Here is an 18146-nt window from a genome sequence, read left to right on the forward strand (position 1 = left end):
TTTATTGCATAATTTCAAGTATTACCTTGAAATTGGAAAATCTGGCATTGTTTCTAAGCAATTCAAAAGAAGATGCATGCAGCAAGGATCTGGAGCCCAATATGTGGTTATAGTTACCCTGAATATAAGAACAGAACACTCATCACGGCTTTTAAGCATGCACCACCCTTGCTAAAATATACGGGTAAGAATAATTTTAGGCTTTTGTTATCTTTAAGGGGGAGTAACAATCATTACACAGGGAATTCGGCTTACTACAGGAAATAACATTCTAATCGAGACTAGCCTGGGCAACACGAAGAAACCAAGTCTCTACTTAAAAATACAAAAATTAACCCAGGCGGTGATGAGGGCCTGCGGTCCCAGCTACTGGGGAGGCCGAAGTGGGATTATCCCTTAAGCCCAGGAGGTGGCAGTTGCAATGAACTGAGATGACCCCACTGCATTCCGGTCTAGATGACACAGCAAGACCCTGTCTCAAACAAAAAAAAAAAAAAAAAAAAAAAAAAAAAAAAAAGAAAGAAAGAAAAGAAAGAAAGGAAAGAAAAAGAAAGAAAAAAGAAATAACGTCCTAATAATTATAGCTCTCCAGAAATGGTATGGGCTGCTTCGAAAAGCAGAAATGTTATAAAAAATATTTCTAGAATCCCATAGAACAATTGGCCTTAAAAAACCTCTACACTCTATAAACTCCAAAATTCTGATTCTATTAACTTAGTAACACAGGGAATACTGGCATTGCGGGAGTACTAGTTAAGTTACTATTATTCTACAGGCTACATTAACTCATTAAATTTAATATTAGGCATGCAAGATAACTGTCGTAGCAACATAAATTATTAGTATTACAAATTTCTAAACAGAAATATGCTAAATACTAAAACGAAACTATTTTAAAGGGCAGACATGTATTTTTAATTCTACAAGAGTTCTTTTCAAAAGTGAAGCTTGTTGTAGAGCCTTCTGGTCTGGGTGGGGCGGAAGATGAGAATAGGAGGGCGGCCTGCCCGCCTCCCCCACCCCACCCCATGAGGAGGGACCCAGCGCACAACCTGTTCAGGATCTGGAGCCCCACGAACACGTGAGTCTACCCGGACAGCTCACCCCTTCAAAGAAAGATCTGCGGGCCGGCTCAGGACACAACAAGAAATTGCCAGCAACCTGTGATCGCTCATTTTTATTGACAGTAGGCAACGGGCACTCGGAAGGAATGCCCATTTCTCCGGTGTTGCTTCCCAGAAGCAAATGCAAGCGTGTGTTTGTGCAAGATTTACGTTTCACTCAGGTTTGGGTTGGGTTTGTTTCCTGGAGATTGAGCTGACTTTCTCTGGTTTGCTTGAGTGACGGCAAGCTGATCGCTCCATATTTACCTTTCACTCGGGCCAAATTGGACAAAGGCAAATAAACAGGTCTTTCAGGCGCCCCCCGGCAGTCGGCGCCGCCTCCCCGCTCTGGGCCAGGCAACCCCGGGCCGCAGAGGAGCCGGCGCTCTAGGGCGGCTAGGGCCGCGCACCTCCCTGCCCCGCTGCGCAGCCCGCGGGTGTCCGGCCAAGCGCTGGCTTATCTGCGGCTCGCACAGCGCCCCCGCACTCACCAGTTCCTAGAGCAGGGATTCCGAGAAAAAAGAAAGAGCCGGGTTCCCTAGAAACATTAAATTAACACAAGGGATCTGGAAACGAAACAGCAGATGCCTGAAAGCCTTCCCCTTGACGGCTTCCTGCCTTCTTGGAAAATCTTTGCATTAAAATAAATTGGATTACCCTGCTTGGCCAGATGCTGCTCGGGAACTTTTTTAGGGCTCTGGGCTAACATCAAAGCAGAGTTTGCCATCTTTTAAAGGATTTTTCTTTTTGAGGTGGTTTGTGGAAGAGCGCCTTTGGGTTGCTGATATTAGCAAAGAGCCTTGGCTGAGCTTTCTGCATTACAATAGAAAACTTTCCATAACAATGGCTAGCAAATCAGATAACAAAGATCCTGGCGTGTAGTGGAGACACGAGCACAAAATAAGCACTAAGGGTTCCGAAGCAGAGGTTCCTGTCTCTGGGAAGAGCCTAGAAAGAGCACGGGCCAGCCGCCTCCTTTTACAGGGGAGAAAATGTCTTTTACTTCTATGCCTACTTATTTTGACCATATCTATGAGAACCGTCTAATGGCATTTCCAGAGAGTCACAAACAAGCAGAAAGGCTATGAGTAATATTTTTATCAGTCTCTTTGTTCTAAAGCCCATGAACTAATCTCCACCATCCCTATCTACAAATTAATCAGACCATATAATTTGTAAATTCAAACCCAGATTAATAACCACACACCTCGAACAGTGGGTTTTCAGCGCAGAGTGTATTCCACTTTCATGTTAACTTTCATATTTAAAGAATTTTGGTAGTTGAGAACAAGATCCAAAGCTTCCTATGAGGTATGAGGATTTTACAGAGGAAATAGTTTTTACTGGAGTAGCACCTTCTTTGACATTTTAACTTTTTTTCATGATGACCATATTTATGAAGGGACTCTCTAATCCTTAGTCACTAATTTATATATGCCATGCTGTCTAGTAAACCTACAGTCCTAAAATGATTCTATGCCTATCCCAAATTTAGGAGCATGATATGGGGGAGAAGTATATTACAACAAGATATGCTAAACAAAAATAAAATTAAAGATCCTTACCAAAGCATGAAAGTAACAAAACTCATCTTAAAGTAATGCAGTCAGACAAAATCATTACATCTGTAATAAGGTAAGTATACAGCTCCAGGAGTTAGCAGCCCTAAATGTTTCTGTTCTAACAACTCACAAGAGATACACAAAATCTATCATTCCCCCCAAATGTACGAAAAAATAAAGGGCAATTTCATAACACCTTTGGTGCTTTCTAACTCAATGGCTGGCCTTCAGGAAAAGCAAGTACAATTTTTAAGTGTTTATAAAAAAGCAAAGGAAAATGTTGCAAAAAATTACTTGGCTCGAAGACCACAGAGAAAGCTGGAATCTGCAGGACTCACCAAACTACACAGCTGTTTTAAAACCGAAAGTCAAACAGCTTTTAACAGGTATTAAGTATTTTCTGCAACAAAATTATCAAATATACATACTTCTTTTTATACTGCAAATAGACATTTTATTTTTATTAGAAAAAAACTATAGTTATACAAACAATAACTAGGTTGCTGTAATAAGAATAAATATAACTAGCCACATAATACTAATCAATGCTGGCTTTTTAAAAACTTACCAGAGAATTTCAAAATGATTCTGAATGATCAAGTGTGACTCCTATATTTTCTAGATAGGCACTGATGTTAAGAATAAGGCTTTCACAGAAATAGAATCCAATTTCTTATTTCCATGGCAACAAATAAAAATGATGACAAAAATCACTAAGAAAGCTTCTTTAAAATTTTTTTTTTAAATTAAAAAGCAAAACCTTAGGTAAACCACATTATGGAAAATTAACAAATCTGACAATCCTCCTCCAAAATTGTTTTTCGAAGAAAAATCTTAATGTCATAGAAAAACGTGGATGGCTTATAACTCTTACAATTCCTTTTAGTTAATGAGAATCTCATTTTTGGAATTTCTTCAAACTTTACTGAAATGTTAATGAAAAAGAAAAATATTTAGATGTTGAGAAAAAATTGTTCTAATTATTCCGCTTCGCTATCTAATTTCAGCTCATAAAAGTTAAACAGCTAGTAAACAACTGGTCTGTTTTGGCAGATTTTTTTTTCTATTTTAAAATGTATTACTAAACAGATGAGATTATTACTAGTTAAAATTCTGAATCCAAATACCATACATGCTGTTGTAAAAACTGTGCAGTTTTAAATATATTTTTCCTTCTATATATTTTTGTATCTTTAGCCAAACTTCTCTAGTAAAGTTTTAGTTTATGATGTTTTCTAAAATAAAAACATTTGTATTTAATGCTACAAAAATTAGTAAATGTCTTCTAAAGTTGGGTGCTCCAAAATAAATGATTCAAAAGTTTTAATGAAAGCCCTCTTAAAATAAAGAAGGTGATTGGTAATGAGGAGGAAAATGGAAGGCATATTTACAATAAATCAAGAGCAGAGTTGTGAATAATGGGCTCTACAATGATTATTAATGTTCTCCCTATAAAATATTAGTCTCTGCATTAATTTAAAAGTACAGACTGGGTTTTTTCCCTTGATAAATAAAAAATAATGATCTTTTTTCCTATTTTAAAGATGAGCATGACTATTGTAAAAACAGAAGACTTCCAAGATCTTTCCCTTTCCCCATTTCAAATTTATGAGTTTTCTTTTTGTCTTTTTGAATTCTTGAAATCCAACGACATTGTCATAGCTCTGAGAACGAAAGAAACCACTAACTGTAGGAGACAGCCTTGATGTTTTTGATTGTATTTTCCTAGAAAGACTTTTATAATATTTAATCTTAATAGCTTTTTTATTTTTTTTAAAGAAATCCTCTAATGCCAATAAGTAGGAATCTAAATCTCGGGAGTTTAGGCAAACTTAGCCCATCAGCATACCCTAAAAACAGGATAATTTAATAAAACCTAAATAATACATTAGTTTTTAAATAATATGTTATATGTTTTTGATACATATATATCCTGGTAAGATTAGTAGGTACCAACCTCAAATCTGTACTGCAAATAAGCAGCGTGCACATTTTTTAAAAGAAGAAGAGGCCACACTAACTACTGCTCAGTCGCCTCAACATTTGGATGCAGGAGAGAGAAGGAAAGAAAGTCAGGTCCTTCATCAGGGCTGGCGCCCCTCCTATGGCACTACACTTCCTCCTGTCCCCTGGCCACTGCCAAGGTCAGTCAGAATAGGTGGGCTCGTGTTTCTACATAGTCAGATACCTGTGTATTTTCCTGGGAGAAGGGAAAAAACAAAAACAAAAATATAAAACTCTCTATTCCCGAACTCTCTGTATCCTTTGAAAGTCACACTTTATTAATGGAAATTAAAATGATAAAGAAAGAAACCACTAGTAACCTAAATGATAGTTTCCCCTTACAGACACATTTTAACACCTTAAAGACACATTTTAACACCAACAAGATTTTCTTCTTTCACTTTCTTCCTTCCTTTCCTCATTTCTCTCTCTCTCTCTCTCTTTCCTTCTTTCTATCTCCTTCCCTCTCTCTCTTTTCTCTTTTTCTTTCTAGTCAGTTTGTGACTTACTAATTATTTTTACTCTGTTTGAATTGGGTCCCTGTTATCTTTTATAATTTTCTGGAATGGAGTAAGATTTCCATTATTTATGAGAATAAAACAGGAGGTTGACACTTTATGCACAAAAACGAATAAGCAAAGGTTGCAATGACATCAGTTTTAGTTTTTATTGAGGGCTGGCGTGTTGCACAGGGGTTGGCGGTAGGAGTGGGGTGAGGCAGGTGTGAGGAATGAGTTTGTTTCTTCCGAGAGGGCTTTGCTTCGGTTAGTGTTGCTGCAGTTCTAATGAGGGGGCCCACTCTGCCAGCTCTTCCGGGTAGACTTCATAACAGAGTGGGTAGGCTCAATTTTCTAGGAAGCCTGACGTTGGTAACTGCATCTCATGGAATAATTCCACAAAAGGTTAAATTAGGGTGAGATTGTCAACAGGCTTCAAAAAGGCAGAGTTCCAGGGCCCATGCCTGAGGTCTCATGGGCCTCCTTCAGGTCCTCATCCCCACAGTCTGAAACTTTTGGCCCTTCTCTTCTCCAGCTCCCCACCCCGTTCTTCGGCCAGCCCTTCCTTTTTCCTCTAACCCTGCAAAAAATGAGCAGCACTGTTGTTTTGTTCCAACTGACAAAACAGCTAAGAAACAGCAGAACATGACTGCCCTTTGCAAAACAGGCATGTGATCCTCCTAGCTCAATTCAACACTTACAGTAAAAACGAACAGAGAGGGAGCTGTTTACGAAACTCTCCTAGTTGCCTTTGGAATACTCTCATCCCCGCCCTTCTCGGCCTCCTAAATACCCAAACGAATTTATATAATGAGCTTTATTTTATCGCCCTGAAATTCTTCCTCAGTCCAAATTGCCAATGTGGCAGGTTCCAGCTGCCCAGATTCCCTAAACAACATTCCCTGTTTCATAAAAAGCATGCAATTGCTAGCACAACAGTCCTGCTCTTATAAACTGACTATCCAGCTTCCTGGCCCAGGAAGGCTGTGAAACAGGCAGCATGGACAATTGAAAGGAGTGCAATATCCAAGGTGCCATTTCACTCCCAGGCAGCCCGGAGTGGACAAGGTTAAGGCCACCCTCCATTTTCCTTCTGGCTACTATATTGATTCTCCGGAAGCTACTTCTGCTCCAAAAGAAACCACCCCATCCCATTGAGAAAAGGTGACACTTAATTTGCACTGCTTTTTATGATGGCATTTGTTTGACTAAGAGGGGGCAGAGGTTCCATACAACAGACTGCTTTAGCCGGATGACTTGAAAATAACACATACCAGATTAACACATACCAGATTAGTTCCCTGGATGCAGATTAGTAAAGTGCAAAGCTTGAATCCTTTCTTTTAAATCAATTAATGTAAGCTCAATGCTTCTATAATAGGCATTGACTTTTATCTGGCACATACAGTATATGACTCTGCCTTTAGCAAAAATACCATTCAAGCTATCTTCAGCAGATGTGAATGCTTTATTTTTATTTTGGGGATGCCAAAGAGAGTCCATAACCTACCTTGGGATTGTCTGATCTCAAAAAAGCCTTCATACTTGCAACATAGCAATACCTAAGTACTTGGACATCCCTGCACAAAATATATGGGTCCACATTTCCCCGTTTTTCCATGTACTATTTCCTCTACAACCCTGTTCACACAGCAAGCTCTAATTTATTCTTCATTAGGCAGCATATGCTACCTTCCCTCAACTGCCCCAGACCAGTAGTCATCATTACCTGCTCTGCCCCTTGCACATGTATCTATGTGGTCTCACCAGACAGCCTCATGTTTGCTCCTATGTCTGTGATCCCTAGTTAAGTTAAAGTTCCTTGAGCAACTAATTGTTTTTGTATCTCCAGTGCCTTGCGTATTTTGTATCACATAATAAGTGCTATAAAAGAGAACTAAACTGATGTGGCCATGAAATGACTTAGAGCTTTTAACTGTAATGGGCCTAGTACAAGACTCACATAAATCCTGGTGGTTGATCCAACGTCTCGTGCTATCATCTGAAATCATTTGCTCTTGCTCTACATTCAGAGGAGAAAGAAAAACGCGTGACGCTTCTCTGGTCTCTATATCATAATTAGACCGGGGTAGGAGCTGAAAGACTAGAAAATACTTAGCCTATCCCTAGCCGCATCCTAAGGGACATCAATGTGGAGCTCAATGAACTCAGTGTATTTACCAACACACCCTATATCCACCCATTGTAACTATTTGAACCGGCATGGATAGGAATAGAAGACAGATTTTATTGCGGAGAACAGAATAAATCTAATAAAAGAAATAACTCGAGGAAAAGTTGGGGCTAGTTGATGTTTTTAAGTAGAGATGGAAAAACATAAATGATGGTGGCCAGCACAGACAGTTTTGAATGTAAAGACTTTAGAAATCAATGTGGTCAACTCTTTTCTAGTAATAGGCTCACCATGGACAAGAATAATAGGAACATTATTCCCCAGTTCCTTTGCAATGTACTGTACTGCTATTTAAGCATCCCAGCATCATGCTTGCTTTGATAAATACAAGTCATAGTTCAATTGCCACAATTCTGCTTTGAGTCTCTCTCTTTTTTAATGATTTATGTCATGCTCCCCAAAAGTCTTTCTAAAACTGTACCAAAGGGAAAGTTTAGACAAAAAAGGGGAGCTTAAATGTTCTGAGGAGCTGTCAGATGTGCCTGATTCCTGCTATGCACTTTTTTTTTTGAGACAGTCTCCCTCCGTCACCCAGGCTGGAGTCCAGTGATGCAATCTCAGCTCACTGCAAACTCTGCCTCCCGGCTTCAAGGGATCCTCCTACCTCAGCCTCCCAGTAGATGGAAATACAGGCATGGGCCACCACACCCGGCTTGCTATGCACTTTATGTACACCATCTATATGTATACCACCCTCCCAACAACTCCACTTGGTAAAAATAATTATTCTCATTTTAAATACAGTTTTAACCTAGGTCTCTCTGGTTTTAGACCTAGTATTTTTTCTATAAATAATACTGTTCCAATTTCTCTTTTTTTTTTTCCCTTTTTGTAGAGATGGGGTCTCACTTTGTCACTCAGGCTGGTCTCAAATTCCTGGCTTCAAGTGATCTTCCTGCCTTGGTCTCCCAAAGGGCTGGGATTACAGGCATGAGCTACTGTACCCGACTAACTGTTCCTGTTTCTGATATCAGCATGAAGAACACAAGAACTCAGCTTCAAAGGTAAGAGGTATATCATTCATTCATTCATTCAACATTTATTCCATAGCTACTATGAACTAGGCACTACAGTTTTCTTTGAGAATATAAACATAAGTAAGTTCTGGTACCTGACTTCAACTTGCTCACAGTCTAGTGGAAAAGAGACATTAAAAACAAACAAGTTGGTTTATTCTATTTTCCCTAGGCTCTGTATTTGGGTCCCCACCCCTTGCCACTTTCTGCTGCCACTTTGCAAACTTTCCATATCTTAACACTTTCTCTTTATTTAAACCTGAGTAAAGCACAAGAAACCTGCACCATTTCGTAAGCTGCCTGCACTGCTAAAATCGCATCCTAGAGGGAAGTGAGATGGAATTAACCACAGCATTTGAACTCACTTGTGCTGCTCTGGGTTTCCATGCTGTCAGGGTGTTCATTCATTCATTTATTTGCATATTTTGGAGGGCCTATAGGGGGCCCAGTGCTACCAAGGGAAACAGTGGTGAAAAAGATATAATAGCGTTCTGCCCCATGGAGCTTACCCTCTAACCTTTTCAGGACAAGAGGCAGGCAGTCAACAAAACCCTGGATTGTGATAGGTGAGTCATGAAGGAAAACCACAGGGTGCCATGAGAAAGCACCATGGTACAGGGACCTGACCTTGGCAGGGGGATGAGGAAGGCCTCTCCCTAAGAAGTGGCATGAAAGCTGAGATCTATGAGTTGAGTGGGATTAGCTTGGCGAAGATAGATAGGGTGAGGAGGGACAAGAAGGGGAACAGAGAGGAGGATTACAAGCTGAGGGAACAGTATATGAAAAGGGCTGAAGCTGAGGTCAGGAATGCCTCTGAGGTCAGGAAAGAAGGCTAGCATTTGCAGACGACAGGCAACACGAGGGACAGGGTCTGGAGACAGAGCTGGGAAGAGAAGGAAGTACTGGCCCCATGATGCAGTGACGTTCTGGATTTCAAATCTCATTCTAAGAGCAGCGGGAACATGTTGAAAGGTTAAAGCAGCTCAGTTGAGCGCATTTAATGTTCTTTAAAATTCCCTTGGCTATCTGTGATTAAAATATTAAGAAAAACAGCATGAAAACATGTTTCATTGATTAAAAACTTGTTTAGAATACAAAAAGTGTTATAGATAAAAGGGTTCGAAAATTTAAAATAGTGGGTTTTATTCATAACACTATTATCCTGGGTAGGTCATTTAATCTCAAAATATTTTTGTTTCCTCATCTAGCAAATGAAAATACTAAAAAATTCAAAATTCATATACTTTTTTTCAAAAGCAAATGAAACAACACATTTGAAAATGTTTTGAATCTCTAAAATGTAAGCTTCTTGAGGGAAGGGGTTTTGACTATTTTGTTCACTACTATACCTAGGACCTAGAAGATGGAAGGATGAATGGATGGATGGATGGATGGGATGGATGGACAGATAGATGGACTGATGAACAGATAGATGGCTGGATGAAAGAAAGTGAGGGAGGAAGAGAGGAAGGGAAAAAAGAAAGAAAAAATAAAAACAAAAGGGAAGGAGAGGAAGGGGAAAAATAAACAAACAGGCCAGGCCGGTAGCTCATGCCTGTCATCCGAGCATGTTAGGAGGCTGAGGCAGGCAGATAGCCTGAGCCCGGGAGTTTGAGACCAGCCTTGGGCAACATGGTGAAACCCTGTCTCTACAAAAATATAAAAAATTAGCAGGTGTGGTTACGCACGCCTGTAGTCACAGCTTCTCAGGAGGCTGCGGTGCAGTATAGGATCGATTGAGCCTGGGAAGTTGAAGCTGCAGTGGGCCTTGATCACCACTGCATTCTAGCTTGGGTGACAGAGTGAGACCTTGTCTCAAAAAAAAAAAAGGATGAATGAACGGATGAATGAATCACATCAAGCACCACACTGTGCAAATACAAAGCAAGACATACAGCATGTGGCAGTCCACCTGGGCGGGCAGCCTCCCCAGAACTCGATGTCACAGCATCACCAATGCCTGCCAAGCAGCCAGGCCTTCCTTCAGTGCTGGCACACTGGGCACCTCCAGCAGCTATTCCAGATGGCTGGGTGATGGGGGCAAGCACAGCATCAGAAGCCCATGACATCACCTCTTCGCTGTGGCTGGTGAGAAGGTATTGAGAAATGAAACACTGCCTTTTCCTGCTTCTTCTTCCGCATACACTCCTCTCTGACAAGCACCCCAAAGCCAGGCCTAAGTACACATCATTCTCTACTCATATAATCCCTACCTACAAATTCTTATTCTGTGTTTACCAAATGTAGTATTATGATACATTTTTACATAACTTATTAAAATTTTTCTTATATTGCACAGTGTTAGCTATGTGTACCCAATTTCTTAAAGAATTACAATTAAAGAGAAGAGGAAAAACATTAAAAAGCTTAAGATGTTCTTTGATATTTATTAGCTTTATAACAATAATGATAGTAACCATTCACTGAATACTAACTTCCCTGCAGGCATAGAGTTTGACACTTAGCCTGTCATCACTTCAAATCCTTACAACCTCCAATAAGGTCAGCATTCTGACTCCATTTCTTGGGGAAGAAAATTGAGGCACAGAGCAGAATGATTTGCCCATAGTTAGGAGGCTGTTAAGGACAGCACGATTTCACGCTGTTTTTCTTAATACTTCAAATCTGGGTCTATCAGACAACATAGTGTGCATTCTTTCCATTACTACATATTATTACGAAAATCTAAAAAAATTGGACTACTTGTGATTAAAAAAAAGCAACCACTGTTTTAAAAAGAGAAGAGGAAAAATATTAAAAGCCTTAAAATGTTCTTGGAACATTTAATATGTGCCAGGTACTGTTGTGCTCTTTACAAAAATTATTTCATATAATCCTCTCAATAACTCTGTCAGGTCTGTACTTTTGAAATGAAGAAACTAAATCTTAGAGAGACTGCAGTGACTTGCCAGATCTCAAAAAACAACTAAGAGGTAGAGCCTGGATTTTAACCCAGGTCTGTCTGACTCTAAAATGCACCCTCTTAACTGGTACACAAGAGTTCCGCTATTCAAATACCAGCGGTATAACTTGTATGCCTCAAAAGAGAATGTCAAAACAGAAGAACAGGGTCAATAAACCATTTTAAAGATAATTCAAAATAACCACTGCATTAAGACACCATCTCTTAAAGCCCATTACCAACCATTTTCTCTGAGATTGTTGCCTTATTCTGCTGTCCCAAGTGGCCTTTAGAATGATCTACAACCAGGGTTTTCAATACAAGTGTTTTCCTTTTTCACTGGGTAGGTAATTTAAAAATCTGTTTCGAAAACTACCAGTTCAATCAAATGGAACTCATAACTGCATCCAAATCTTTAGAGATGCTATGAAAATGTACACTAAAGTTACTTAGTCCACAATTCTTATTAAATTATGTTCTTTGATGCTCAGGATAATGTTCAAAGTCACTGGGCAAATTGCTCATGTCATATAAATAAAATACTAGACTTCACTGTTTCACAATATATTTTGAAGATTATCTCAAGCATTTTAAGACCCACCCAACATGATTGTCTCCCTATTAGAAATAATTCTTTTCTAAACCATGAGAATCCTGAGGTAGGTCTCCTTAGCTATATTTGTTAAGCTATACAGCTATATCTGTTAAGCAAATTTATAGCTATATTTGTTAAGCCAACTTTTTAAAACTTCATTTGTAATTAAGAAGGTGTTTACCTTCTTGATCTACTGATTGGGCAAAGAGGACTTCTTGTATCTACAGAGCAGAATTCTCACATAACTTTCACGCTGACCGGATATGCAAACCAAGTGGCCGGCAAACTATTACTTTAAACACAGTCGGTGAAATACAAGTCTAGCAATTCTTGGAGTACCGTGGGAAATAAGGTATATGTGAGTTCATGCCTGTGTCAACTTTCAAAAAGTAAAATATAAGTACAGGAAGTACCTAAATACTCCCTAATGAAAGCAAAGTAAATATACAGAGTCGGACGCACATCCTCAAGTTCTGTGCTTCATGTTCAAATGGAGATGTTCTATCAGTCTGAGAAAATTACAGTATGTATTTTTAAATATTTTTTCAACTAGAGTATATGCATATTGCAAAAATAAATCAATAAATAGTGCAGAAAAACATGAAGAAAAAAATAAAACACTAATAATTATACCACTCTAAGAACTGAGTTTCACAGCCTCCCCAGACTTTTTTGTTGGCATATATGTATATGATTTGGAGTATTTCAAATATACAGTTGCACCACAGAACCGTTTTGCAACATGCTTTGTTTTATTTTTGTTTTGTTTTTCCATCCAATACAATAGTAAATGAGGTTCGGCCAGGTGTGGTGGCTCACACCTATAATCCCAGCACTTTGGAGGCCAAGGCGAGCAGATCAGTTGAGAGGTCAGGAGTTCGAGACCAGCCTGGCCAACATGGTGAAACCCCATCTCAACTAAAAATATAGAAATCAGCCAGGTGTGGTAGTGCCCACTTGTAATTCTAGCTACTTGGGAGGCTGAGGTGGGAGAACTGCTTGAACCCGGGAAGCAGAGGTTGCAGCGAGCCAAGGCTGTGCCACTGCACTCCAGCCTCAGTGACAGGACGAGACTCCATTAAAAAAAAAAAAAAAAAGTAACGAGGGTCAATGTTTAAATAATAAACATAGCTCTACACCTTCAATTCTCTCATGACTCATTTAATCAATCTTTCACTGATGGACAAGTTTCTTTCAACCTTTTACTTTTATAAACAATACTGGAATGAATTCCTTGTACATATAAGCACTTATCAAAGCAGTCCTTTCAGACGAATTATTAGTAGAAACACTGGGCCAGGCACGGTGGCTCATATCTGTAATTTCAGCACTTTGGGAGGTGGAAGCGGGCAGATCACCTGACGCTGGGAGTTCAAGACCAGCCTGACCAACATGGAGAAACTCTGTCTTTACTAAAAATACAAAATTAGCTGGGCATGGTGGTACATGCCTGTAATCCCAGCTACTTGGGAGGCTGAAGCAGGAAAATCGCTCGAACCTGGGAGGCAGAGGCTGCGTTGAGCCAAGATCACGCCATTGCACTCCAGCCTGGGCAACAAAAGCAAAACTCTACTAAAAAAAAAAAAAAAAAAAAAAAAAAAAAGTAGAAATACCTTTTTTTATCCTTTTTTTTATAGAAAACTACATCAAAGGATGTAGTTTTCAATACATACTGCTTAAGTGTCTTCCAGAAAAACCATACCAGTTGACACTGCCATCAGCAATAGGTGGGAGTACAGGCTTCACACTCTGATCTTCCCTGGCTATGAATATTCGTTTTCAATTGCTTCCAATCTGATAGGCAAAACAAATGGCAACTTCTGGTTCCTTTCACTGAATTTTCTTTTTATACAAATACTGATATATAGGGGCAGTAGGTCAGTGTTATATTGAAGAGCAAGAGTTTTGGAGGCAGACAGCCCAGCAACAGTTCTGCTAAATGTATGATCTAGGACAAGCTGCTTTAGCTCCCTAAATTGGACTGTCCTCATTGCACAATGTAAATAATTGCACCTGCCTCATAGTATTTTCTAAAGCACAATATGATACTAGCTCAGTGCTTGGTAGACAATGAACAGTAAATAGTAGCTGCTAGTAGTAGTGATGGTGATATGGTAGCAGAGGAGAATCTGGTGGCCATTTGTATTTCTTCTCTTGCAAATTACCTTTTCATATCTTTGGTCTGGTTTTGTCCTGGAGAATGTATCTCTTGTTTATCAATCTATAAGAGCTCTTTATAAACTACGGGCAATAAACCTTTAGCCACTGTATATGTAGCCAACATTTTCTCCACATTGACATTAGTTTTTAATTTCATTTATGGTGTTCTTTGTAATTTTGGCTTAGTTAAATCTAAGATCTTTTTTTTTTTTTTTTTTTGAGATGGAGTCGTGCTCTTGTTGCCTAGGCTGGAGTGCAATGGCACGATCTTGGCTCACCGCAACCTCTGCCTCCCAGGTTCAAGCAATTCTCTATACCTGGGATTACAGGCATGCACCACCACGGCTGGCTAATTTTGTATTTTTAGTAGAGACAGGGTTTCTCCATGTTGGTCAGGTTAGTCTCAAGCTCCCAATGTCAGGTAATCTGCCCACCTTGGCCTTCCAAAGTGCTGGGATTACAGGTGTGAGCCACTGCGCCCAGCTCTAAGATGTCTTTTTAAAATATATTTAGTTTCTGCTACTGGTATCATGCTTACAAAGATATCCACTACCACAAGATTATAAATATTTAGTATATATTTTGCGCTTTTATAGATTCTTTAGTTTTTTAACATAAAATCTTGAAACATAAACAATATTGCTATTAAGGAAGAATTTAACTTTATCGTTTCTTTCCACGAAATGACTAGTATATATTCCCAATGCCTTTTATAAATCTTCTCATCACTGACTTGATGAGCCACCCTGACATTAAGGAGTGGACAATTCCTAACCTGAAATTCAGAAATCATAAAGCTCTAAAAAAAGAGTCTTTTGTTTTTTGCAGTTTGGAACTTAAATTCATTTGGTGGCAAAAGTTGACCTGAGCTAATGTGAGGCTATTTCTGGTCTTTACTGTCCCATTTAGTGTCATTAATCTCTTCTACTGTGGAGATTTACATGAATTTGATTATGAGATACTGTCAAAAACCCTAATTTTGAAATATAACTGGCCCCAAACATTTCAGATAAAGAAAGGACTGTGAACCTGTACTAGGCTTCCATGTATACTCAAGCCTGCTTCTAAACTTCCTGTTGTAGCTATGCTATTCTCTTTTCTCTTTTTTCCATTAATAGAATAAATTACATTGATTTTCAAATGCTAAACCAATCTTGCATTTCCAGGATAAACCCCATTAGGTAATGATATATTATCCTTTTTCTGTTTTGCTGGATTCCATTTGTTAATATATTGTTAATGATTTTTGCATCTATGCTTAAATCTGCATTTGTTTCTTATGATGCCTTTGTCAAGTTTGGGTATCCAGATTATCCCGGCTCCTAATTTCTTAGTTTGTCTACCATTTTGTTTATATTTATTATACTTTATGTTTTAATACTTGATGAGATAAAATTTTCTCCTCTTTTTCATGTTTCACTGGTCTCAGGCAATGTTTTTCAGAACTTTACTATATTTTACTAAATTCCATAGAAGAAAAATAACAATACAACTTATGCTGGAATTTTATTAAATTTTAGGTTAATATACACAAAAAGTTTTTCTGAACTTTACTATATTTTATCAAATTCCATAGAATAAAAATAACATTACAACCTATGCTGGAATTGTATTAAATTTTAGGTTAATATGGACAAAAAGTGATATTGACATATTTACTACATTGACTCTTCTCACCAATGAACATGTAACTCTATTCATTCAAGTGTTCTTTTATGTGCCATAATTAATTTTGGAAGTGTCCTTCATAAAGGTCTTGCCCAATTTCTATTAAGTTTATTCCTATGTATTTTATTCACTCTGATAATTTCAACTCTATTCATACCTGTGCTACCATATTTCATTAATTCTGATTATCAATTATAGATAGCTGCTATAATTTTTTCCTTGGAAGGGTGGAATGCCGGCACTGAGAATTCAAAGAGTGATAAGACAAATATTTCTGTTCTCAAGGGTTCACAGTCCAGAGGGCAGATAAACAGGTCACATAGAGTATCACAAGTTCTGTGTTAGAGGAGAGTACAGGAGAAAAACACAGTCTACCTTCAGGAGTACAGAGTATTGTCACGAAAAACTTCTATAAAGCTGACTCGTGGGGTGGGTCCCAGGTTCCTCCTTGAATAGGTGTAGTGATGAAGAGGCACATCCAGAAACTGCATTAATTCCTTCAGACTTAAGAACGCCATCAATACAGAGCTGAGTGGACCCTGCCTTCCATGTCACAGCATGGCAGCAAATCCCTCTGGCTTGCTGGCCTCTCCGTGGCTCGGCTCTCCCAGCTGCCTGTCACTGAACTGAGCACTGAGCACTGCGGGTCACTGAGCCACATTTCCCTTACTGACCTCTACTCACATCACTTCAGGAAAAGGCTGTCGGCTTCCAGCTGAGTCATTACAGCTTCAGTTGCTAACCGGCCTGGCTCTAGACTCCTTCAAGCCCATAAAGTGCTATCACTTATTACTACACAGGGACACCATGTTCTGAGAGAAAATGGTTCTATTTCATGCCTAAAATGGCCACAAAGCAAATGAAGGCTGATCTGCTGTGTGTCTCCTGGATAGTGACAGGTTCTGGTACCCAAATAAGCAGACCTAATGAAGGTCAGAGATTCCCAGCTTGGATGAGCTATTTACTCCTTGTGAGCTCAATATTAACTGTGGAGTCATCCTGCAACTACATGGCCCTTTGCATTGTGACCACAGGAAGCCATGCATGGAGGAAGAAGGTGAGAATAAGCAATCACTTGTGTTATTACTGAAGAGACCGCAGGGATCTGTCCAATTATTCGAATGCACATCTGGAAAAAATTCACCTGTCTTGAACGCTGTTTGCTCATCAGCAAAACAAGCAAAAGCACCATAAAATGCTCAATCAGGGCGATCTTTTCAATTGTGGAGGTTGAACCTTTTCCCACCTGAGCAACATAAATAAGGCAAATTGCATAACAGGATAATAAGAGTTGTTGCTGAAAGATGCAATCACAAAATAAAAGGACCTTTCGAAATCTGAGTATAGATGGTAATTATCCAGGAATGGAATAGAAAGAGGAGCAATTTCAAGGTTCCTGCTTCGTCATGTTATCGTGAAACCAAGATGGCCAAATGCCAAAGAGTGCTCTTTCAGTTAAAAGAGACCTTCCTGTGCCTTTGACAACAGTGCTATTCCCTTCTGTTAACTAGTGTGCTGTAGTACACCATCTTGAATAGCAGTCTAATCTCAAATGCCACAATTCACAAAGTTGCCACCTGTCCTTTCCTAGTACCAAAGCCAGAATTCTACCTGGTAAGCTTCACAGCTGGGGAGGAGGGAGGAAAAAAATAATAAATTGTGGTTCTTTATACTTCAGTATCATTGTATTTATAAATAAATATAATGTCTGTATTTATGTGGATAAGATTCCTTGCCTGATAAAGAGATGTACGCCTCCAACTGGAGTGCTCCTGGTAAAGCTTCCTTCTCTAATATCAAAAGCAAGACCTGAGAAAAATAAAATAGGGAAATGTAAAAATACATTTATGGCCCCAAACAAATACACACTCCCAAATAAACAGACCTAACAAAGTTGAGGGAGTTATTTTAAAAAACCAAACTACTGGCGGGGCTCAGTGGCTCACACCTGGAATCTCAGCACTTTGGGAGGCCAAGGTGGGCAGATCACCTAAGGTCCGGAATTCTAGACCAGCCTGGCCCATATGGTGAAACCCTGTCTCTTCTCAAAATACAAAAATTAGCCGGGTATGGTGGTAGGTGTCTGTAATCCCAGCTACTCGGGAGGCTGAGACAGGAGAATCGCTTGAATCCAGGAGGCAGAGGTTGCAGTGAGTCAAGATTGCACCTTGCACTCCAACCTGGGTGACAAAAGTGAAACTCTGTCTCAAAAAAAAAAAAAAAAGAAAACTAAAAACTATTTACTCTTTACCAGTTCATGAACATTAATTAGCCACAGAAACAATTAGAGCCACAGACTTCACAAGCATTCAGGTTAATTTAGTAGAAGAATCATGGGTCTTGAAGTCAGCCCTGGGTTTGAATACAGTTCCAAGATAAACTAGCTTTGAGACCTTGGAAAAGTTCATCTGTCTGAGCTTCCTTATCTGCAAATTGGGGAAAATA

At 39.1% G+C, this 18146-nt stretch overlaps 1 protein-coding gene across 12 annotated transcripts in view; it reads right to left on the minus strand.

Annotated features, from left to right (window-relative positions):
- The window catches only part of CRADD (CARD and death domain containing adaptor protein), a 189560-nt gene that overhangs the window by 125415 nt on the left and 45999 nt on the right, over window positions 1-18146 (minus strand). Inside the window, exon 3 of one of the 12 annotated variants that reach the window (XM_074402428.1) lies at window positions 5315-5746. The exons of 10 other annotated variants lie outside the window; for them this stretch is intronic. In XM_074402428.1, the coding sequence (XP_074258529.1) occupies window positions 5652-5746 (95 nt within the window). In that variant the 3' untranslated portion in view covers window positions 5315-5651. Of the gene's footprint in view, window positions 1-5314; window positions 17511-18146 lie in introns of those variants that run through there. One more of the 12 variants, XM_074402427.1, reaches the window with a different exon arrangement.

This window comes from Saimiri boliviensis, chromosome 7, assembly GCF_048565385.1.
Source record: "Saimiri boliviensis isolate mSaiBol1 chromosome 7, mSaiBol1.pri, whole genome shotgun sequence".
Taxonomy (NCBI): domain Eukaryota; kingdom Metazoa; phylum Chordata; class Mammalia; order Primates; family Cebidae; genus Saimiri; species Saimiri boliviensis.